Below are 24,100 nucleotides of genomic sequence, written 5' to 3' on the forward strand. Positions count from 1 at the left end.
TCTAAGGCCTGGCCTGACCTACAAGCCTGCTTAAAAGCCTATTTAACACACAATTATATCAAAAGAATGTCATTAGGCTGGCGGGCTAATAAGCCTTTTATATATCATTGCACTTTCTTTTTAAATGAAAATAGACACCTGCAATTCTTGTAAAACGGTGGTGGACTTGCGGTTTGGAGGAGAGGTGGACTTGACAGCGGCAGACCGGCAGTGGTGGCTGGCTGCAGCCTGCGTCCTGTGCGGCTGATGATGTGCTATGCTGAATATGTCTGGAACCTTTCTAATCTAGGTTATGGTAGGAACTTAGGGTTTTCTTTTATACTAAAGTATACATAAGTTTAAAAAAAATCAAATAATATATTATTATATTATATTTATTTATATTATTAATAAAAATAATATATAAATAGGCCGGCCTGTTAGGCCAAATAGGCTTTTTTAATAGTTTGGGCCTGGCCTTTTTAGTTAATCAAGCTTTTAAAAAAGCCTAAGCCTGACCTTGTTAATAAACGAGCCGAGCCGAGCCGAGCCTCTAACGAGCCAAGCCATAGGCCCCTGACGAGCCGCCTGGCCTATTTTCACCCCTATGTGCAACCTAAAATATAGGTATAACAAAGTCAACACTCCCTCTCTTCCTATATAAGTCAATTTTTATTTTTATGAGAAAATTTTGTTCATAAATATAAGTCATTTTATAATATCATTAGAGCATTAAATATTTTTTCTATGAAAGAGATAATGAAATTTTGAAATAATAATTTTGAGAGAGAAATTTATAAAAAAATAAATAAATGTATTTTAGAAAAGTAGATAATTTTTTTACAAAGCTAATATTTGTAATTACTTTTCTTAATCTAAAAGAATTAGATAAAATAGACTTATATGGAGAGAAGAATGGGGGTAACATGAAAAAAAAAAACTTGATAACTGGAAACTTACAAACCAGATAAAACTAGAGCCATACATCTAAAATCATGTTGCATTGTAAAAGTCCCCCAAACTTCTTCACCAAAACTAGTACTCCAACAAATATTGTGTTTGGTAGGTCTACACCACTAATACTAGGAGGAAAACGTAAGCAAAGTTCATAACCATTTATCATACCATTTACACAAATCCTTATCTCTACATACTTGGATTATAGTCAAGATCTTACAAATTAACATCGATGAATTCAAGCACAACAACCATATGCATGTTTCTGAAGGTCTCAGTTCAGAAAGCAAATTATGTATAGAAGTAGAATATCAAATTAAGTAGAATTAGATGAATTATTCTGATCTCTCTTTAGCAGAGGCTGCGACATCATTTCCTTTCAAGTTACATTCTCCCTGCTTAAAAGCCTTAGCTATTGCGTCAATGGGAATCAAAGGTAAATACCCAGCGACAGAGTAACCCTTTTCAGCCATGACCTTAATAATATGGTTGTACTTCTCCGACCAGTGCGCAGCTGTGGGAACTGCCATCTCCGCCACCACATGGAATGGCGGATAGTGGTTCAGCCCAGACCACAACTTCACTAAACTAATCAGTACAACATTCTTTGACTCTGTAGCAACATAATGCACAACTGCTCGAGGGCCTGCGGATCGAGCCTCACTTGTAACTTTCTTAGCTTCTTGTGTCACTTTTTGAATCAAACCCTTAGCATGGTTCGCTAGCTGCCTAGCGAAAGGAGGAGCATGCTCATCGAACTTGTCACTAACTTCATCCACCTGCCCAAAATCATATATATGTAGTTAGTGAGATTTTTGAAAAAAATTAAAATAGTAATATATAACAGTAAAATAGTAATATATAAAACAAAAATGATTTGTCTCCCACATAATAACTCGATACCCTACAATTGTGCGCAGAGTTAATTCTTACCGCCACAAATTACAGGTGGCAACTTGTAGGGGTGTTCGCGGATTGGATTGGATCGGTTTTGAGGAGAAAAATCATCCGATCCGATCTCATTGGTTTTATGATTTTGTCATCCAATGAATTTTTTACTAAATTCAAATCTGAACCAATCCGATCCAATCTATAGCGGTTTGGATTGGATTGGATTGTTCGGTTTTTGTTTCACTTTTTTATACTTTGAAATTGTGTTGTATAAATTTTAAAAATATATAATATATGATAAATACAACGATACATAATTTATAACATTAATATAACATTCATAAATTATAACACAGTCAACATATTTTTAAATTAGATTATAATTATTTACTTTGATGCATGTATATAGTTCAAATAATTACTTTAACTTTTTTTAATAAAACGTAATTTTATAAATAAGCATGTGTGATATAATCAATATATATACAATAAATATGTACTATGTAAGTGTAAATGGAATGATATATGTATAACTAAAAATATACATATTTGTGAATGTTCGGTTTGGATTGGATTGGTTCGGTTTTGGAAATCAAATCCAAAATTCGATCCGATCCAATAAATAATTTCGGTTTTTTCAATTTTCAATCCGTTCGATTTTTGGTTTGATTGGATTTCGATTTTTTTGGATCGATTTGTCGGTTTTATTTGGATTGGTTCGGTTATGAACACCCCTAGTGGCAAGTATGTCTACCACTATTCCATACTACACAAATCACCTGATATAAATATATATTCAATAATAATTTTCTTTTGTGAAGTCACATATCTTCACAATAAAAAAAATTAAAAAGCGAAGAGTTAAATATGTTTTCAATCCCTATAAAATAGAGAATCATTCGTATTGATCCCTCAAGAATTGTTTTTAAATATATCTCCAAATTTTAAAAATACACATGTTTCAGTTCCTAAGATATGTTTCAGTTCCTAAGATGGCTAAAACCAAATTTCAAGGACTAAAATTTACTGAGAAGTGAATATTAAAAAATATAATTTGGGTGTAAATAAGTTTTACATCATCATTCAATCACATCTCTCCATTTTGTTAGCTCACAATTAATTTTAAATTTAATAATATCTAAAATAGAAAATGGAAGGTTGTGATTAAATGATGGTGTAAAACTTTTTACACCGTCAGTGCATAGAAATTAATCTCTTTCCAAAAATCAAGAATATTTTTCAAAATAAATTTTAAAAAACCTAAATCAATAATGTTATTTGATAAGCAGAAAAGAAAAATATTTAACCCAAAATTAAAATAAACATTGCAAGGGCTTTTTTTTTTTTTTCTGAATAATGCGAAAAATAATATTAATTTGAAAAAGGGGTTAAAAAAAAATTTATTTAGCTGTCTGGGGTAGTTTTCGAGAGGTGGAGGTTGGACTTTAGAGCATTTGCAAGGAATCTCCCGAATGGTAATAGGACAAAGTTGCTTTTCAGTTTTGAATGACATGAACAGTATGCATTCACAAGTTTTGTAGAGAATAGTAATAGGAAAAAAAAATTGGTTGCTTTTAGGTGTTAAATGACATGAAGAGTAGGCATTCACAACTTTTTTTGAGAATGGTAATAGTACAAAAATGATTTTTTTTTATAGGCAAATGTTAGTGGTTAGTTGTTAATAAGTTAGAAAATTCCTTCAAAGTTCTCTTCCAGGATTCAAACCCTGGACCTTCCCCTCCCCACCTTTATGTCCCCTACCTCTTACCACTTAAACTAACCCTCAGGGACAAAAAGGAATGGGTAGCTTTTCCACTTCCATCAAGCAAACAACGTCATCAAAATTCAAATCAATCTCATCACTTCGGTAGACTGCACTGGAAATCCAAATTGCCTCTTCGAATTCAATGCTCACATTGGACCAAAAAGAATTAAATACTCTGATATAAACTCCAAACTTCAAACAAATAGAATACAAATCGTTTCTTCTCACCTTGTAACACCCAACACTAATTAGGTAAGTTAGCACAATAAGAAACAATCAGAGACATTCTCAAAAGGCTATCCATCCATGAAGCCCTTGCATACCCTTTTCAATTCATTGTCCAAAGAGTGCTCCAAGCTCCAAAACTTATCTTAGATAATTTACTTCACTCTACCCTGAGAAACCCATTTCTAATCCTTGACGCTTTCACTGGAAGGACAATAACTGTGGTCACCTAAAAAAGCAACCGGTTTTCCACCTGCACGTCAGAAAACCTGCACATTTCCTTTTGTCTTATTACCATTATCCAAAAAAGTTGCGAATGCCTACTGTTTATGTCAACACTAAAAAGCAACCAGATTCTTTTTTGTCCTATTATCATTCTCTACAAAACTTGTGAGTACATACTGTTCATGCCATTCAGAACTGAAAAACAACTTTGTCCTATTACCATTCGGGAGATTCCTTGCGAATGCCCTAAAGTCCAACCTCCACCTGTCTAAAACTTACCCAGACAGCTAAATAATTTTTTTTACCCATTTTTCAAATTAACATTATTTTTCGCATTATTCAGAAAAAAAAACCACATTGCAACTTTCCCAATATCACCATATCCTTCCAGATAAGATCATCAGAGAAACCAGAAAGTTTTGCAAAATCAAAAAAGTAAAGCATCAAATTAGATCTAAAATTCTAAATTACAAAATGATCAGAGAAATACCTTATTGTCAATAAAAATCAGAACATCGTTGGGGACACCCTTGAAATTGTTGTAGACAGGGCCAAGAATGTTGGTTACAGTTCCCTCCACTGTTCCAATCGCTGATCTTAAAGGCCCCGAGTTGTTCTTCGTGTACTCATAGAGATTTGACACGAACAAAAAAGTTCGAACAGCAACAATCTTGACAAACCCAAGATGCTTTAGCTCTTTGTTCTTGCTCTTATCAATCTGCAGACATAAAGAACAATCAAGAGTTGCTTCAGTTCAGTTCAACAATAACAATTAACAAGTATAAAATGAAAATCTCCATTGAATGATCGAAGTAGGTAAAGGAGAATTACGAACCCCGTTAGTGGCCATGTTTTGCTTTGTATGTGTTGAAACTTACTATATCTTGTTGAATGAAAATGAAAATGTAGAAGTAGAGAGAGTTCAATTATGTTTTATAGAAGGACAATTGTATTGGAAGGCCCACAGAATGGATTGTCTGTGTTCATTAGGTAGGCAATATAGTATACGAATCAAAAAGAAAAACACACGTCTTCTAGGATTAATCTAGAAAAACAAAGATATTTCTAGAAGCTGCGTGGCAATTCATCTGAATTTTGGAACCTTCTACCGACTTTGTGGTTCTTTACAAGGAACCATATTTATGTCAGCACTTGTAAACATGTGGCGGAGATTCTTTTAGTGGGCTACCAATTTTCTTAAATAAAGTTGTTAAATTGTGGACGGTACACTCATAAACGAACCAAAAGTACTAATATCGGGTTAACTAAATGATATATGAATGTTACTTAACATCACTCTGACTAATACAATTATTTCATTTATCTTAGGATGATTGATATTTAACTTAAACTTTTTCATTGGTAATTTAAACAATCTCATGTCACGAGTATATGAGATTCAAATTGTTTATTTTGAAAAATGCAACTAAGCTTTTATTTTCTATAATGTTTCTTTCACACTTCTTTTACCATTCCACCTTGGTGATATATGAAGAAAATAGAAAGTGATATGGTAGGTGATGTGGTAGAAATCAGAGAGAAAGAAATGAAGAAGAAATAGTGAAAATGAAATGGAAGAGAAAAAAAAACATGTAAATGAATCATTACTTTTTTTTTGTCACCTTCTTCTTTCCCCATTCCTCCTCCATCCGTTACCCCACCCGCCACCATCCTCTACCTTTTCCTCCTCTCCCTCTTCCAACCCACCATCACCCACCACTATTCTCTTTCACCTCGCACCTACTATCACCTTTCCTCTTCCTCTTCTCATCCACCACCTCGGGATCCATAGTAGCATGCATCAGGCTTGGAACACATAGATTATAACTTTTCTACGCCTAACATGCAACTATGCAATGGAAAAGGAAAATAGCGAGAAGAATGAAGAACTTTTACTAAATCTGGGGAGATATGAAGATCTCAACAAGAAGAAATTTAAGAGCTATTCGAAGTCTCTAAAGACAAAAACTTAACCAAATGATAGAAATAGAAAGAAGGCGAAACGATGTCTTAGTTCTCGATTTAAATGCAATCAATTGAGGACAAAGGCAATCTTTCACCTCTCAAGTTAGAACACAGACGACCTTTTGCACCTTGCACCCCATCATTATGTCACCTTCAGAAATCGCACCAAATAAGTTCTCACCAATTCGGAAGCCGCATTAGTTCACTTGTTCCATTAATAATTAAACTGTGACGAGACACATATTTCCCTATTCCAAAGGACCTTCGACAAGGCATTGGTGCAAAAGGTAATACCTTATGGTTGCATGAATTCAGCTCATATAATCTCAGATACATGCTTTGAAACTCTTAAGCTCATCCTGGATCACGGGTATACTGTATAAGACAGGATAGAGATCTCATAATCGTGGACAATATACTATCTTCGATCTTGACCAGTGTTATAAAACTCGGCTCGAACCGGCCGGTTCGACCGGTTGAGCCGGGAACCGGACCCTATGCCGGTTCGAGCCGAGCATCGGATCAGCCATGCAATCCACCCGTTGTGAACCGAAAAAATCGGCCGGTTCAGTCAAAAAACCGGCGACTCGGTCCTTACGGTTGGACCAGTTCGCTATTTAAAAAAAAAAAACAGAAAACTCAAATTCTAAACTGTGTCGTTTCTTTTTCAGGAGTAGGGTTTCAAACTTTCTCATTCAGTTCACAGTTCACCACTTCATCCATTCTTCCTCATCGATTGCCTTCGCCGCCGCCACCGCTCCAAGCCTTCGCCGCCGCCGCTCCACCACGTGTAGCCGTGTAGGCCCGTCGCCGCTCCACCACGTGAAACATAAATCCACACTTCCCGCTAATACTTGGTCATCCAAAATTCTCATCTCCATCTCTGTAAGATGGTTTTTTAGCAGCCCGTGTTTTAAAATCTCAATCACACAGCTGCGCAAGGATAATGGGAGAGAGCATGCATTAGGGTTTTTACTTTTAAGTGGAGTAAGTACAACAAGTGGGCCTTGTCTTTTTGGGCTATAACGTAATACATGTGGGCTAGATATTATTCTATGTTTTCAATTTAAAAAAAATAACCTATTTATAACAACAAAAAGACAAAAGTAACCTGTGTAATCTTCTACCCTCTATTTTCAAATCCCCATTTACTGTTCATCGGGTAATTTTTTTTTTGGGGTAACTGCTACACAACTTTCATATATGGTGGGCTTTTGTCTTATTCCCAATTTAGGTCTCAAATTCGTTTTGGCCCAAACTAAAGAACATCATCACGCTTACAACCTCACTTCTTCTGCGTCTTCGTCATCACTTCTTCTGCTTCTGTTCCTGCGTCTTCGTCATCACAGTTGTGTTCAGTGGCCATGGCCCACTCTGAGTCGCACGAGCATCATCTCCTGCTTCATTTGACGGTGGCCAGATTTTTCGTCATCACGCCGCCGGCGTTCTTCTCCTCCTTCCCTCAATTGCTGGTTTATGGATTGCGTGTTTGGCCTAGGGTTTCGTGTTTTCGTTGTCATCTTCTGAAAGATGCTTGAAGAAAGGGAAATGGGGCATCAATGAGGCAGCAATTACGTTTGTTGATACTCCCCAAGTTTCATCGTCATCTCCCCTCATTCTGCCATTTCCAGTTGTTGTAGTTGCTTTACAGATCACAGATCACAGAAGGTCATCTATTTCGTCTATTGTGAAGGCTCCTCCTAAGCTGTAAGCATCAATTTTCTCCTATAAATTCACAAATCCCCCAAGTTTATTTTCTTGTGTTTCTTTCTCTGCATTGAATTGAAATAGAGATTGAGTTGAGATAGAGATATAGATAGAGATGGCTGGGCGCTACATGCAACTAAGTAGCTTACGTTCCGGTAAAAGTAATTCGACTATAAGGGTTAGGATAATTCGTATGTGGGAAAGTTGCCCAGTGAATCTACCAATGAAGCCATATTCACTTCACATTGTTCTGATTGATTCTGAGGTTTTTTACCAAATTCGTTTAGATTTTCCTTATGTCCATGTCTATTTATGTCTGCTTATTTGGTTCCTTCATGTGTATTGTGTATTCTGTACATTCTGTACATTAGGTATTAGTTATCATATGTTTGTTATTCAGACCAATCTTCATTACATAGATGTGTAAATGTGTGGATTACCATGTGATATTGTGTATACTGTTTATGTTTATGTTTATGTTTATGTTTATTCTCCCAACTCCCAATTTGGTGTATGGTAATATATATTCTTCCCAATTGTATATACAGTTTTAGCTAATATCTAATTTTTATCTTCCCTCTTTTTGCTAGGGGGTTAAGATTGAGGCCATTGCTAGAAACAATCTAATCACTAAATTTAAGAATGATCTACTTGAAGGGAAGGTTTACCGGATTTCGACTTTTATGGTTTCAACCAACAGTGGCTTTTTCATGGCTGCCAACAACGAGTTCAAGATCAATTTGATTGACAAAACTAAGGCTGTTCTTGAAGAGGATCCCTTGATTCCATTGAACATGTTTACCTTCAAGAATTCAGAAGAAATCATAGCCACTGGGGGTGATTATAACTACTTGATTGGTACAATCATTTTTCCTGGCCAAGTTCTTGCTTATTCTTTAGGATTTTAGGTTGATTCATGTTAATTAGGTTAATACCCTTGATTTTTTCTAACTTTCCCAACTCTCAATTTAACCTTACTTTTCTTGTCACATAATGTTTTTATGAATTCATGAAATATTCTCACTCATATGCTTTAACTTATTTTACTTATTAACTTATTTAACCCATTCCATCAATTGGCAGACATCATTGGCTTGGTTACTAACGTTTCCAAGGAAAAACAGTACAATAAGGGTTGTGGTGTTACTAGGATGATTGAGATGGAGTTGACTGATGATAAGTAAGAATTTCTTTCTAGCCACCTTACTCCCTGCCTTTGTATACGTGGAACAATTATAAATTTAAGCAAGCTGCATTCATAATCTAATTTGAGTAATTTTGTTTTCATTATATGTATAGGGGGAAGATTCAGTGTGCTTTATTTGGCAACTATGTTGATGTTGTTAAGGAATTAGTTGCTTCTAATGGTTATCGTATGGCTGTTGTGATTCTTCAATTTGTCAAGGTCAAGACATTCAAGGGTTAGTTAAGATTAATATTATTATATTATTATAATTTTATTGGTGATCAGATTGTGTATGGTGAATTTGCTAACTGTCAATTCTTTTTTCAGGTGATGTTGTACTTCAAAATGTTATGAATGCTACAAATGTTATTTGGAACCCGACCACACAAGAGGCTGCTACTTTTCGTGATGGGTGAGTGAACGGATCATCTTTATTTTACATTTGACATTTGACATATTAGTTAACTCCATTAATGCCCTTATTTTGATTAATTGCAAGGTTGGCTATCCATGGAATTGAATCTGATGAGCTTATAGCTGATATAGCTGATTTTGCTGAAGACGATGATATCCGAGTCATTCCATTAGGTGAGGAGTTCCTTACTTTATATCCCAGGAAAATGATACAACAACTCAACACCAGTGCTGAGGTATGTTGTAGTTTATCACCTTATATCTGCATACAAATTTTCAAGCCATCCATAGCTATATATTGTACCCATACCCATCCTTAATTATTTGGTATGGTTATTTCATGTACATTCATGAAGGATGGAGTTTTTGTAGTTAGAGCTACAATAGTTGGTATAACTCAGGGAGAGAAATGGTGGTACTCAGCTTGTCGCTGCCACAAAGCTGTAAGCACCAGGGATGGGATGTACTATTGTCGCAGCTGCTCTGATTATGTTCTTTCAGTTATGCAGATGCATATGGTAGACCTACTGAAGAACACACTGCTTTTCTGGCTTCATGATATCTTCTTAGGTAATCATTGTCTGAGCATCTTATGAGTAGGAGTGCTATGCACACTCTGTGTTAAAGTCGTCAGCAACACATATCAGCACCACAATCCCTTTGTTCCTTGCCTCCAATTTTTTCGTTACTGACAACTTGGGAAGCTGCTCACACATAAGGTCAGTATACTTACACTGTGAGCTCTATTTAGTAGATTAGTAGATTAGTAGATTAGTAGATTAGCAGATTAGTAGATTACTGGACAGTGGATTAGTGCATTAGTGCATTAGTGCATAAGTGGAAGTGGATAAGTGGATTTAATCTTCCATCCCCTGTAATGTGTAATCTACTATAAATACAGCAATGATAGTTCACTTCCCCACACTTTCTATTCCACATGGTCATTCTTGCCCCAAATTCTGCTGAGTCTATAATGGCTGAGATGAGAGTTGAAACACCATTGGCTGCAATCTGTAGCACCAACTTCAATTCCAATCTCACCATTCTTCGTCCTATCAGTCGCCCTTTCATCAAGGTCCGCGTGACTTCAGTGTGGAGGATTCCCTTCGTGGCTAACAATCCAGGAGCATATTACTTGGACATGATCCTTATTGATAGAATGGTAACATTGCAGGCCCTGATTTTCTTTTTGTACAAATTTTTTATTTTTTATAAATACCTTGAATCCCTTAAGTTATTTTTTACAATTACAACTCCATCTAATTCATTGAAAGATAAAGAAGAGAAGAGTAAGACAAATAAGGGAATGAAAATATCAGTTGTGGTCTTACTATGATATGATTTTCAGTACATTTATAATACCATGTTCAAATATGTTAACATATATTGTTGTTTCCGTAGAATAGACATGACTGCTTATATTTGATTCATTGAACTGTTTAAATAACCTAATATGACATGTTTTCAGGGGACCAAGATACAAGCATCTGCTTGCAGGAGACATCCTTTGACTCGCAACATCCATCTTGGGAAGGTTTATAGGATTATGAACTTCAGGGTTGTTCCTAACAACACCATTCGCTTCACAACACATGATTTCAGACTTATATTCCATACTTGCACTCAAATCGTGCAATCATTTGACGTCCGTATTCCTCGACATGGCTGGTCGTTTGTGAATACTCCCTTTATTGCGGCTAACAGGAACAATATTCATCACTTGATTGGTAAGTTAGTGTTAGGATTGCTGTTAAGTCAGCATCATTAGCATGTATATTTTGTTTTATGGCAGAAGTCATATATTTGTTGAAGTGATTTTTTATTTTTTATTACCAAAGAAAAGAAGTTAAGCTACATACCCATACAACTTAAGTTTTATACTTTACAATTCCTGATGCAGATATGGTAGGAGTTGTGACTGCTGCTTCAGATGCCAAGATGTTTATCGTTGAAGGAAGAATGCGCAAGATGTTAGTTATTCAGCTTCAGGATTCATGGTAATCTGTTTTCCACACTTTTAACGCTCAATATCAATTTCGTTTTTATATTTACATCCATTTATCTACTTATGCAGTAATCCAGGGATGTATGCATTATGCTCTCATTCATAGTTGAAGCTATATGTTTGTTCTTTCATTCCAGATTTGAAGCATCCCAGTACTGCATTTATTTTATCTTTTTTCATCAGAATCTCATTTTTTGTATTCTTTTATTCACAGGGGTTAGATTGCTTGTCTCTTAGTTGGGAATGTAGTTGACATACTTGCTGAATACCTTGCTTCCAACTGGACTAGGAGGCCTTTCATTGTACTACAGTTTGTGAGAGTCAGCAGTTTCAGAGGTAAGGAATATCCATCTTTCTAATCATATTTGTTGAGCATTTTATTGAATGGAGGCATCTAATCTAATCTAACTATGTCAAAATAAAATTTACTGTTATTTCCTTTTATTAAAAGTTCCTCCTTTAACTAATGTAGACAAGGTCCTTATCCAAAGCACACCTGTTGCGTCTAAGCTCCTAATCGACCCAGACATGCAGGAAATTGCTTCTTTAACAGAGAGGTGATCTTATTTGGCTTCTTACATTATGAACTTTTTACCACCTTTGTTGCCACTCTGGTCTTCTATAATATTTTGAACTATGAATGATATTTAAAGGGTTTATAAAGTAGCTGTTTCTTATTGTAGAATGCGGAGGTTTGGAATCAACTACCATGGCCCTGTAGGGTACATTCGAACCAGTGAACCATCCAATATCAGAGATGACATGCTTGTCAACCATCCCAAAAAGACTATCACAGAAATACTTGAAATAAATCTGGTAATATTATACTAATTCCAGATGTTTTAATTAAGTTTAGTTCATTATTTCATTATTTTTCCATAGAACAATGTGTAGAATTATCATTTTAATTGCCATTTTTGCACTCAATAACAGGCAGGTGTATTTGTTGTCCACGCTGTGATCGTCGGAGTGATTCGTGATGAGTATTGGTATTACCCATCGTGCCGCTGTTACACTGAACTCAGGTTCAATGGTCATAGATATGATTGCCTCAAGTGCGGACGATCAATTGGCCAGATGGTTAATAGGTTTGAATTATCTTTTCTCATTCTCATTTTTTCTTATATGCGTTTTACTGTTATACACATATTCAGTATGAATCCAGTATCCATTATGCATAAAGTCTCAATCTCAGTATACAATTAGTGATTCGTGTGTATGACAATTTGCCTCAATGCGTTTTACTTTTCAATATGCGTAGGTTCAGGCTTAGGCTCGAGGTCTTTGACGGTGTTGAAAGCGCCATATTCGTTTTACGTGACCCTCATGCTGAGCAACTAACTGGATTCACATGTGAAGAGCTTCTTAACTCCATTGCTGTAAGATTAGTTGTTTAAGTCTGATACCATACTAACTTATGTGTATATTTAGCTTTATGAATTTTGTCCTGACATGACTGTTTGATGTGTATCTCTACTGGTGACATCAGTGTGAGAGGAAAGTAATCCCTCCTGGTGACATCCCATCTGAAATTGAAGAACAACTTGCTGGAAAAGAGTTATTGTTTAAAGTTCGCAACAAGGTCGGTATCATGATGGGAAGAGATGATTGTTTTGAGGTCATGAACATATGCTCTGATGCAGAAATTATTGAGATGTTTCATGGAGATGAAGTTGTTGTCACACCAAACAAGGTAGAATTCATGCTTGAGGAACAATAGATCAACTTATAAATTCCAAACTCCACTCATAGTCGTATTTCATTATTTCGGTATTTGATATTAATTAATTTGATATTAATTAATTTGGAGTAGTTACTTTGCCACAATAGTTTGAACGGTTACTCGTACTAATTACATTTTCGCTGGCTTCACTACAGAATCTTTTCTTACCACCATTCACCAAGTTTGAAGATGCTGAAGAACATAAGAAGAATATCATAAACCAGAATGCTGAATCTTCTGGTTTAGGCACAAGGGAATCACCTCTCAGAACAGGTCGCAACCTACGAAGGAAACTATTGATTGATTTTTCTTCAGATGAAGAAGAAGAAGACCCTAAAGATAAGGCATGTGATGTTGAGATGGTTTCCGATGAAAATTCTGCTGGAATGGAAGTGGATCATGTTCCTCTTCGCCAGGATTCTGAAACTGACATCAGTCAGATGGCACAGAAGATCACTGGCAATGTTCATGAAGAAAAGACTACAAATGTTTGCAATGTTAGTGTTTCTGTGGTTGGAGGATTGACTACCAGTTCTGAATTGTTGGCTGCTGTAGAAGTTAACAACAATATGGTCTGTGAAGCTGTTGTCAAGTCTGAGGACATCAACCAAGGTGAAACTGTTCAGGAAACTACTTTTATGTTTGATGCGAACAAATCTTTGGAGAGTAAAGATGAAGGTGCAGATGCTAATGATCTTGATTTCCATGGTGATGAGGCTGAAGGCAGTCATGATTCTGAGATAATTATTATCTCGGATGATGACAGTGCAGCATGAAGTTCGCCACCACTGAATAGAGGAAGGTGCAGGCTTTGTTAAGTCTGCAATGGACTGCACGATGTAGGTTGTCTTATATAGACAAGAGCCCCCACTTTTTGCTGTTTTTAATATCTTTAATCTTTATGTAGTTGGTATTTGGTATTTCTATTATCAGTAGGACTTTTTTGGTGTTGAATTGGAAGTTGTCACTTTGCTTATGGCATAGTTACATACTCCAATTTAATACTCCAATTTAATGCTGGTTCACATATGGAGCCCATGTCCTATTCCTTAGAAGTATGCAGTAGGACTTTTTTGATGTTGAATTGGAAGTTGTCACTTTGCTTATGGCATAGTTACATACTCCAATTTAATGCTGATTCATATGTGGAACCCATGTCCTATTAATTAGGAGTATGCAGTAGGACTTTTTTGATGTTGAATTGGAAGTTGTCACTTTGCTTATGGCATAGTTACATACTCCAATTTAATGCTGGTTCATATATGGAACCCATGTCCTATTCCTTAGGAGTATGCAGTTCTTTGTATTGTACTTTGAAGCTCCCACTTGATAGCAATGTATGTATTAACTAAACTGCTCTATATATCATACTCCATTCTAAAAAAAGTATAGTGTTAATCTTCTTCTTTTTTGATGTATATCATACTCTTCCCTTATTCTTCAGCACTAGAATGTTGATCATATATCTCAGCACTCACTCACAGGAAGCAAAATACCAACGTCATATAATACAAGCAGTAAGAATTAATGATGTTAGGCAACTATAACTGTCAATGTATTACTTTTAACCTCATATCTGCCTGCTAATTTAAACTACTGTAAAGAAACACACAGTACACTGTTCAATTTGATTTCATCTCAAATATAGATCAGTATTTGGCTTTCTAATGCTTCAATGCAATAGATGCAATTTTAAATTGGAAATAGAAGAATAAAATATAAAAAAATCCCAGTCTAATAACTATTTGTAAAAACATTACAGTGGTTTCTGAAACTGCTAGGTCTAACTTGACAAGTATAACTGGTGACAAAATGATTACAACAATGGCTTCCCAAAAATACCAACACCCTAGCTTCTTCCTTTGCTTTTTATAGTTCTCATCCCCCCTCAGCACTCAAGGTAACAACTGAAGGCTAATGTATCCTGATGATATGGAGCAGTTTGTTCTGCGGTTTTATAATTCATTTATCTGGTTTTATAATTCATTTAATTTTATATGTTAGATGAAACCAGTTGCTCAATCAAAGCTTTATATGTTAGACCTGATGTAGTTCATTGTTTTTAGTTTGTTATTGAGAAGTAGAGAACATGAGATTATCTTGGAAAGACTGTCCAAGTTCTAATCATTCTGATTTATCTTTTTGAAGGTGTTTGTAATTGTAGTTGGTGCCTTGGTTTTTATTGATTTATCTTCTCCGATTTATCTTCTCTGCTGAGATATAGGAATTGTTTCTTTGTAAGCATGACTAGATATGGAGAGCTACTGGCAGATTATCAGTGATTGCATATTACTTACTTTCAAAAGAAAACAAAATGTACCAAATGAGTCAAGAATTCTGTTAGTCCTCTGCTCCAGCCTTCAAGTTTAGAGAGTTTAAAAAGAAAGAACCTAATTTGGGTATGGAATACACATGCTACATATTTTGTTTAGCCTCAAATAGTTACTAAGGTAGGACTGAACAAGGCTTGAGGTCTTCAATTTGTTAGAATAAAGTAATAAAATAAAAGAGAGAATTTGGAAAGGTAGACAAAATTATGCAGAGTGCTTTTCCTTATATTTTGGAAGAGGACCCATATCTCCTTATAGTCATTGTTAATTTGTTATCTTAATATTCTGCAGATGATACATTTTATAACCACTAGGATTGTGACCCGTGCGACGCACGGGGCCTTCATACGTAGTTTTATCTTTTTTTATGATTTAGATTTTATATAAGCAACTAACTGAGCATACGTTGTTGAATAGCTAAAATTAAAAGCTATAACATAATATGATTTATGTTACAAATGGTATTAGAATATATATGCATGAGATGGAACTCGAGATGGCTGTCGTTGGCAAGTTTGGAAGTTTTCTCCTTGTGCCTCTTGTCAAGAAGCGTTGTTTAGTTTTGGTTTAATTTTCCTTTGTACAAAAAAAAAGAGATGTCTTTTAGTACAAGAACATAGTTTCTTTCACACCTCAATTTAAGTAGGAACATGTATACTGTTATTTGTTTTTGGAAAATGTGTATAAGTTTAAAAGTTTTTTTTTTCCTGAATCATTATATGTTTGAAAGTAGAGATTTGGTAAATTAGTTTTGGTTGTAATCTTAAAGTAATTCTGTTTAAAATAATTATCTATGGTTTCCTTAAAGAGTTAAGTATATCCTTGAAATATATTATGTCTGTAAAACAAATGTTATATATTTAGATTCAAAATTCACTTAAACAAATATTAAACTTCAATTCAAGATTTGAAAACACTGTATGGTATTCACCCCTTTTTTTTTGAACGATGGTATTCACCCCTTTTAAAATTCTGTTTTTTCTCTTAACTACACCAAAATAGTTGTATAATAATCAGGTATGGTATTCACCCTTTTTAAAATATTGTTTTTCTTCTTAACTACACTCAAGCCAAACGAAAATTTTGATTTTCTTATCAACATTTGGTTATTCTTCACGCACAGGTATGTACTAGATATATACTAGATATATATTAGATATATTATTTTTTTTGAACGTGATATATATTAGATATATTAGATACATTAGATTCATGTACATGTAGATATATTAGATAGTATAAAATATATAATTGTTATATATCTAATATATATATATATATATATATATATATATTTATATTCCATATATATTTGATTCTAGCAACATATAACTCAATAGATATTATCTCAGTAATTCCTGTCCATAAAATTTAAAATATCTTTGAATTCATGATACGTTTCTATTCTCAACCTTTTTCCAGTTCATCTTATAACCACACTGTTCATATTATCTGAACCAAGAAACCATTATCACCGTCAATTGATTAATCTCATCTCCCAAAGAAATAGTACGTGCTTGTGACCCAATTGTCAGGCAATTTTGTGTGCCAATTGAAGAAGGACTCCCTTAATCCTATTAAGTTGACACCTAGCATCAGATGACCTATTCTATCTGCCAGCAGGTGACGCATCCACCCAACGTGTTTCTCTGGCAAAGAAGAGCTCTTCAACAGGATGCTAATTCATAAATGAAATTAATTCCAACAGGCAAGAGTACCCAATTTCAATTTTTTCCTTTTATGGCACCTACCTGTATTCACCATCCAGAATCTCTCCTTACTTGTGAATAATCGTAACAATGAATAACAGGATGTTGAGATTATTCTTGCACCAGTATGCAGTAGGTGATTTCCCAAATCTCATTATGTCAGAGTATCTTCACCTAAGGCTCTGTCTAAAAAGAAAACAAAAATAGACCGTAGTGTTCATTGCTTGGCATTATATCATCATATTATCCTCATCTACCCATCTCTATGTCTACACATATCTACCTTTTATGATGTCATGGTCACATATTCACATGCATATGCATATACATCAGCCTCCTTACACATACAGGTGCCTCATCATAATACATCATTCACGCTATCATCACCTTGGCCTTTATTATATATTGATCTTAACCAGCAACACTGTCAAACCTCCATATGTAAGAGTTTTTAAAATTCAAAGAACTCCAACTCTTCAAGCCATCTAAATTGTGCTGTACCACCATTCTTACAAGTCACCTTTTTTGAAGGCCAAAATTTCAGATCATTGCAGCCCCTCAATGGCGTCCCCATTCTCAGGTATCTAATTTTCTTTATTGTTTAAACACCTTGAAGGTGGAACAGTATCCTGTTGTTAACAGTAAAACACAATTTTCCCCTCTTTCAAATATTGCTCACCACATTCTCAATATCAATTTGCCTCTCATACTGTTATTTCCTGTAGATATTACAAATCCACTTGACTACTCACGTGGCCGGTTGTCAAACAATAGACCAAGTTAGTACCTAACATATAGTAATTAGTTATGACTAATTACTAATTGTATTTGTAGTCATTACTCATATTTTCATCATCCTCCTTTTATTGATGTTGACAAATGTTGAGTAATTACACATGTATATCAGAAAAATCTACAAAGAGAGTTATGGAAAGAGGGTCATCTTCAACATTGAAACCAAAACGCTCACGTAGGAGAGTTGATTTCAGTAAGTTGCATCTTCCTATGTCAAATAATTGCATCCAGTTTAGGATTAATAATCATTATGTTAAATACCTGCAGTTGTACCATGGGAGTCATCAGTGGAAACCTCAGACCAATCACTATCTCAATTTGATGCCACAATGTTACCAGGTTTTTAGTTGTTCATTTAGCTGCACTGATTAAATATTTCGCTCAATTTCCATGAGATTAATTGTATTCCATTTAACCAATTACGTAAATCCCATACATGTATATATTATCATTGTGTATTTCACACTACAATTGTTTTAGGCATCCTTTCATAGCTCTGTCATCAATTATCATGAAGTCCCAAAAGATGTATATACATGTATAGCAATTTTATCAATGTTACTAGCTATTATCATGTACATGGATTTTATGTTTTATACTTCATAACTTTAATTGCTTATTTTTTTATCTACTGGTTACTAAGTTTTCACTACAAATGTCATTCACATTTGCCTTTTTTTTTTTAAATAATGCTTTGCCTAATGCTGAATGAGGTCTACAATATTGTAGGTAGTATTGACGATGAATTCAGCAGACGCAATAAATATTTTGACCTAGCTGAGTCACTAGGTTCCTCTTAACCTATACCTTATCAATATATTTTATACACATTTTCAGCGTCTTAATTTATTCTTAGTAAGGCTCATTTTACATATTGATATGTGACTATACGCTCCGCAACATAATATTTTCAAAAATTAACTTCCAATAGTCCGATACAGAGTACATGGATTTTGGTGACATGGATCGTTGTTGTCACCATTGTGGTGCACTTTTTTGGTATGCTGAGAGACTTGCAAAGAGTAAACAATCGACTAACCCCAAATACTCAAAATGTTGCCTTCAAGGGAAGATAGATCTTCCATTCTTCCAATCTCCTCCGGATTTGCTAGCAAATTTACTGTCTGGAGTTGATCCGCGAAGTCGTCATTTCTTTGAGCATATTCGTACATACAATAGTATGTTCGCATTCACGTCGCTTGGCGGTAAAGTTGATGCTAATATGAATGACGGTGGTGGGCCTCCGCAGTTTGTCATTAGTGGACAGAACTATCATCGAATTGGAAGTTTGTTACCGATTGAAGGTCAAAAGCCCAAGTTTGCGCAACTGTACATATATGACACAAAAAATGAAGTTGGGAATAGGATGGATCATTTCAGGTTTCATTATATTTTGTGACATTAAATTTTAAGCCTCTTAGTTTGAATATTTCAAAATACTTATTTTTAATCTTTAACTAACAACAATAACTATTGCTATATTAGTCAAAGGTCAACCAGATCTAACCTTGACCAAAGCTTGGTTAAAGATCTCATGATGATGATTGATGAATCAAATATATTGGCCAAATCATTTAGAAGAGTTCGAGATCACATCGAAGACGGGGTTGCAAATGTGGCTTTGAGATTATTTCAAAATCGTGTTCAAAATCCGAACACGTACAATCTACCTAATGTAGATGAGGTTGCCGCGTTGATTGTTGGAGATTTTGATAGTTCTGATTGTGACCGTGACATCATTATACGAACCCAAAATGGATACTTACAGAGAATTCCGGAGTATCACGTTTCCTTCCTGCCATTGCAATACCCCATTATATTCCCTTATGGTAATGGCGGGTACACAAAAGGTATTAGCTTTGCTGCAGATTCGATTAATGATGGGGATTGGAAGCGTGAAGGTGTCTCTTTTTTAGAATGGGTTGCGTTTAGATTACAGAAGAGACAACATGAGTGCAGTAGGTTGCTATTGAGTAGAAGGTTATTGCAACAATTTGTTGTTGATTGCTACTCCATGATTGAGTCTGGCCGGTTGTTCTTCCTTAGAAATAGGCAACACATTATCCGTAAAGAGGTTCTATCAGGTATTCAGGAGGCTATGGATCGGGGAGACACAAACGCGTCGACTATTGGCTCCAGGATTGTCTTACCTTCATCATTTACAGGCGGTAGGCGTTACATGTTCAACAATTGTCAGGATGCAATGGCAATTTGTAAAGCATTTGGGTACCCGGATTTGTTTATCACCATGACATGCAACCCAAAATGGCCTGAAATTGAGCGGGAAATTTCAAAGAATGGGTTATCTACGTATGAGAGACCAGATATTGCATGCCGAGTGTTTCGAGCGAAACTAGATGAATTAATGTCGGACCTTAAAAAGGGCGTATTTTTTGGCAAAGCTATGGCAGGTGATTTAAACTGTTTGAAGTAACTTATTTTATTATTTCCAATATAATCTTAACCACATTACATTGTTTCTATACTTACGTTGATATTTTTGACTAAAAATGTAGCTACATACACCATTGAGTTTCAAAAGCGGGGCTTGCCACATGCACATATTCTGTTATGGCTTCATCCTGAATATAAATTGAATTCTCCTGCAATGATTGATTCAGTGATATGCGCGGAACTTCCAAATCCAGAATTATATCCCAAACTTTTCCAAGTTGTGTCTAACTTTATGGTTCATGGCCCATGTGGATTCAGCAACATCCGATCCCCGTGTATGAAAAATGGCAAATGCTCGAAATTCTTCCCTAAGAAATTTCAAAACGCTACATCATTTGATAGAGACGGATTTCCTATATATAGAAGAAGGAACACTGGAGTAACAACCACCAGAAGAGATACTCAGCTCCACAATGGATTTGTTGTTCCATACAATCCAAAATTGCTAATGAAATATCAAGCTCATGTTAATATTGAATATTGCAACAAGGCAAACTCAATAAAGTACTTATTTAAGTACATAAATAAGGGTGTTGATCGCGTGACCATGTCGATGTCCGTGTCAGGAGATGCTCAAGAGGTTGATGAAATTAAACAGTATTATGATTGTAGATATCTCTCCCCATGTGAAGCAGTATGGAGGATATTTAAGTTTCCTATCCATGAACAGTGGCCGCCTGTAAACAACCTCAAATTTCATCTACCTAACAGGCAATCGGTCATATTCAAAAATGACCAGGATATCAGTGATGTATTTGATCGGTCCAAAGAAAAGATGACTATGTTCATGGCGTGGATGGAGGCTAATGCCAAATATCCTACCGCAAAGGATCTAACATATGCTGATTTCCCTTCATTGTTTGTTTTTGATGAGGATAAGTGTGAATGGCGACCTCGAAAGAAAGGTTTCTCAATTGGAAGAATGAATTTTGTGCCACCAGGAACTGGGGAGCTATTCTATATGAGACTGTTATTGAATGTTCAACGTGGTTGTAGTAGCTTTGATGAGCTGAAGACAGTAAAGAACCATATGTATGAGACTTTTAGAGAGGCATGTGCTGCTGCTGGATTACTTACTGATGACAATGAATTTGTTGAAAGCATAAAGGAGACATCTCTCTTGGGTTCTGGTCACTACATTAGAGGCTTATTTGTCAGATTACTGGTATCCAACACCATGTCAAATCCAGTGTCTGTTTGGAACAAAACATGGGAGCTCATAGCAGATGGAATACAATATGATTTAAGAAGATCTCTCAATAATTCAGGTACATTTGTAAGTTTCTGTTAGCATTATCCAAGTACATACACAAACCCAGACACATGTGTGTTAGACATATATTTCATGATTTATAACAAATCATTAAACATGTATTTAGCTTTGATATATAATTACTATATTCTAGATTTGAGAATCGATGATCAACGACTACGCGAACTGTGCCTAATGGAGATTGAAAAGATACTTCTCATCAATGGAAAATCACTGAAAGACTTTGATGGGATGCCCGTCGTTGATGCTGATCTCTTAGCTGAATATGGAAATGTTCTTCTGTTCAACGAATTGAACTTTGATACTACTGAGATGAGTCAGCTCCACTCCGATTGCATTAATAGACTAAATTCAGGTCAATTTAGTATATATGAAGAAATTATGACAGCTGTGAATGGGATTGATGGTGGATTTTTCTTTGTATATGGCTATGGAGAACAGGAAAGACATTTCTTTGGAAAACCCTGACCTACCGGCTTAGATCTGAGAGGAAAATTGTCTTAAATGTTGCTTCCAGTGGTATAGCGTCTTTACTTCTACCAGGTGGTCGTACTGCTCATTCGTTGTTCTCTATTCCATTGAACTTGAATGAGGATTCATGTTGTTGCATTCCCCAAGGTAGTCCTAAAGCAGAGCTACTTCAAGCTGCAAGTTTAATCATATGGGACGAGGCACCTATGGTTAATAAATATGCATTTGAGGCACTTGACAGGACACTTAGAGATATAATGAGCACTAAGGTTCCAGACAGCATGCATAGACCATTTGGCGGGAAAACTGTTGTGTTGGGCGGTGACTTCAGGCAAATTCTGCCTGTTATTCCAAAGGGTTGTCGAGCAGAGATTGTCATGTCAACAATAAATTCATCCAGGTTATGGAGTTGTTGTAAGGTACTAACACTAACCGAAAACATGAGGTTGATGCGCAATTCTTCTGAACAGGATGTTAATGAAGTTCGCATGTTTGCCGAATGGGTGCTCGATCTTGGAGATGGCAAATTAGGAGAACATAGTGACGGTGAGTCAGATATTACAATTCCTGATGAGTTCATGATTCCACTATCATCCAATCCCATTTCTGATATTGTCGACTCTGTGTACCCTGGCATAAATCAGAATGTCACAGATGCTAAATATTACAGTAATAAGGCGATCCTTGCACCAACACTAGAGGCAGTTGATTCAATTAATCAACACGTGTTGTCTATGTTTCCAGGTCAAGAAATGACTTACTTAAGCTCTGATAGTATTTGGAAGGTGGATTAACAGGTTGGGATATTAGCTGATTGGATTACCACTGAATTCTTGAATGATTTCAAATGTTCAGGTCTTCCTGATCATAAATTGTTGGTGAAAGTAGGAGCTCCTGTTATGCTAATGCGAAATCTTGACATATCAGCAGGATTGTGCAATGGTACTAGGCTAATTGTGGAACATCTCTGTCCCAACGTTATTGGTGCTATTGTCATTACTGGTACACACATCGGCACAAAGGTGTTTATCCCCAGAATGAATTTAATGCCTTCAGATCCAACCATGCCTATCAAGTTCATGCGACGACAATTTCCTCTTTGTCTATCATTCGCTATGACTATAAACAAAAGCCAAGGACAAAGCCTATCTGAAGTTGGTGTATATTTACCCAGACCTGTGTTTTCACATGGGCAGTTGTATGTTGCTGTATCTAGAGTCACTTCAAGAGGTGGATTGAAAATCCTTTTATGCAATGAGGAGGATGACAAACGGAATGTGACAAAGAATATTGTGTTTGCTGAAGTCTTTCAAAAGATATACAATAATTGAGTTATGTGTATGTAACATAAAATTATTATGTTTCCAGAAAGATCTATATATTTATATTATGTGTATTATTTTTTGTTGTCTCTTACAACATGCTAAGTTAATCTTGGATTATACACTTGTGGTGAGTTATGTTAGATCACTGACTTTTTTAGTTAACAAAATAATTTGATGCTTAAAGTATTTATTGCTTTTATTAAATCTTGCTATTTACCCCTTACGAAGACTGGTTATTCATGGAAATTTTGTAAAACACAGAAGAAAAAAAAAACAAATAGGGAGAGTAAGTGGCTCTCATCGTTCAACCCAGCAAAGAAGAGATGAATGAGGTGGCACTAAAATTGTGGACCCTAATTATATTTTCATGTTTCACATAATAAACTTGAATTATTTTTTTCAACTAAACCACATTTCACTTGAACAAAAGACTAATAGCTTCGTTCATAAAAAATAAAAATAAACTAATTGCTGGTGATAACAAACTTAATACTATATTACTTATTTATGTGATCTTTTTTTTCTGTAACCATTTCCTGAACTTTTTAGTAAGTTACCACGTACAAAAAAAATTATGAAATGTATACTTTTGATTAATTTCCACAAATTTCATCCCTCTGTATTCCTTGAAGGAATTTCACATAATCTGCATTTTATTGCTTACTTAGGGACTGTATTAGGTGTATTTATGTTCAATTTTT

The 24,100-nt window shown here is 35.3% G+C and overlaps 4 protein-coding genes across 4 annotated transcripts; 3 read left to right on the plus strand and 1 right to left on the minus strand.

Annotated features, from left to right (window-relative positions):
* Positions 1 to 1,075: 1,075 nt before the first annotated feature.
* On the minus strand, positions 1,076 to 5,033 carry LOC130724236 (REF/SRPP-like protein At1g67360). Its single transcript, XM_057575425.1, has 3 exons — positions 4,878 to 5,033; positions 4,533 to 4,760; positions 1,076 to 1,715 (listed from the first exon to the last, which is right to left on the minus strand). The coding sequence occupies exons 1-3, from the start codon at positions 4,890 to 4,892 to the stop codon at positions 1,272 to 1,274; spliced, it is 687 nt and encodes a 228-aa protein (XP_057431408.1). The 5' UTR covers positions 4,893 to 5,033; the 3' UTR covers positions 1,076 to 1,271.
* Positions 5,034 to 7,263: 2,230 nt separating this feature from the next.
* LOC130725997 (uncharacterized) lies at positions 7,264 to 9,542 on the plus strand. The gene is made up of 5 exons (XM_057577196.1): positions 7,264 to 7,714; positions 8,305 to 8,572; positions 8,798 to 8,894; positions 9,014 to 9,135; positions 9,228 to 9,542. Exons 2-5 carry the CDS (start codon positions 8,398 to 8,400, stop codon positions 9,314 to 9,316), a joined length of 483 nt encoding a protein of 160 aa, XP_057433179.1. The 5' UTR covers positions 7,264 to 7,714; positions 8,305 to 8,397; the 3' UTR covers positions 9,317 to 9,542.
* A 673-nt stretch (positions 9,543 to 10,215) lies between these two features.
* Positions 10,216 to 14,443, plus strand: LOC130725995 (uncharacterized). Its single transcript, XM_057577195.1, has 10 exons — positions 10,216 to 10,476; positions 10,783 to 11,041; positions 11,215 to 11,311; positions 11,534 to 11,655; positions 11,792 to 11,876; positions 12,003 to 12,135; positions 12,253 to 12,407; positions 12,581 to 12,698; positions 12,809 to 13,012; positions 13,198 to 14,443. Exons 5-10 carry the CDS (start codon positions 11,848 to 11,850, stop codon positions 13,816 to 13,818), a joined length of 1,260 nt encoding a protein of 419 aa, XP_057433178.1. The 5' UTR covers positions 10,216 to 10,476; positions 10,783 to 11,041; positions 11,215 to 11,311; positions 11,534 to 11,655; positions 11,792 to 11,847; the 3' UTR covers positions 13,819 to 14,443.
* Positions 14,444 to 18,822: 4,379 nt separating this feature from the next.
* LOC130724815 (uncharacterized) lies at positions 18,823 to 23,405 on the plus strand. Its single transcript, XM_057576090.1, has 6 exons — positions 18,823 to 19,256; positions 19,362 to 20,287; positions 20,393 to 21,598; positions 21,737 to 21,958; positions 22,045 to 22,818; positions 22,930 to 23,405. Exons 1-6 carry the CDS (start codon positions 18,823 to 18,825, stop codon positions 23,403 to 23,405), a joined length of 4,038 nt encoding a protein of 1,345 aa, XP_057432073.1.
* The last annotated feature ends 695 nt before the right edge of the window (positions 23,406 to 24,100 follow it).

Source organism: Lotus japonicus, chromosome 6 (genome assembly GCF_012489685.1).
Source record: "Lotus japonicus ecotype B-129 chromosome 6, LjGifu_v1.2".
Taxonomy (NCBI): Eukaryota; Viridiplantae; Streptophyta; class Magnoliopsida; order Fabales; family Fabaceae; genus Lotus; species Lotus japonicus.

Excerpts from the sequence above, each read along its gene's own strand:
- LOC130724236 (XM_057575425.1), bottom strand. Across the intron at positions 1,716-4,532 it reads TGATTTTTATTGACAATAAG|GTGGATGAAGTTAGTGACAA; the intron begins GTATTTCTCTGA and ends GATTTTGGGCAG.
- LOC130725997 (XM_057577196.1), top strand. The coding sequence starts at position 8,398 with ATGGTTTCAACCAACAGTGGCTTTTTCATGGCTGCCAACAACGAGTTC. Across the intron at positions 8,895-9,013 it reads ATGGAGTTGACTGATGATAA|GGGGAAGATTCAGTGTGCTT; the intron begins GTAAGAATTTCT and ends TTATATGTATAG. Across the intron at positions 9,136-9,227 it reads CAAGGTCAAGACATTCAAGG|GTGATGTTGTACTTCAAAAT; the intron begins GTTAGTTAAGAT and ends TTCTTTTTTCAG.
- LOC130725995 (XM_057577195.1), top strand. The coding sequence starts at position 11,848 with ATGCAGGAAATTGCTTCTTTAACAGAGAG. Across the intron at positions 12,408-12,580 it reads ATTGGCCAGATGGTTAATAG|GTTCAGGCTTAGGCTCGAGG; the intron begins GTTTGAATTATC and ends CAATATGCGTAG. Across the intron at positions 13,013-13,197 it reads TTGTTGTCACACCAAACAAG|AATCTTTTCTTACCACCATT; the intron begins GTAGAATTCATG and ends GCTTCACTACAG.
- LOC130724815 (XM_057576090.1), top strand. The coding sequence starts at position 18,823 with ATGGATTTTGGTGACATGGATCGTTGTTGTCACCATTGTGGTGCACTT. Across the intron at positions 20,288-20,392 it reads TTTTGGCAAAGCTATGGCAG|CTACATACACCATTGAGTTT; the intron begins GTGATTTAAACT and ends CTAAAAATGTAG. Across the intron at positions 21,599-21,736 it reads AAGATCTCTCAATAATTCAG|ATTTGAGAATCGATGATCAA; the intron begins GTACATTTGTAA and ends ACTATATTCTAG.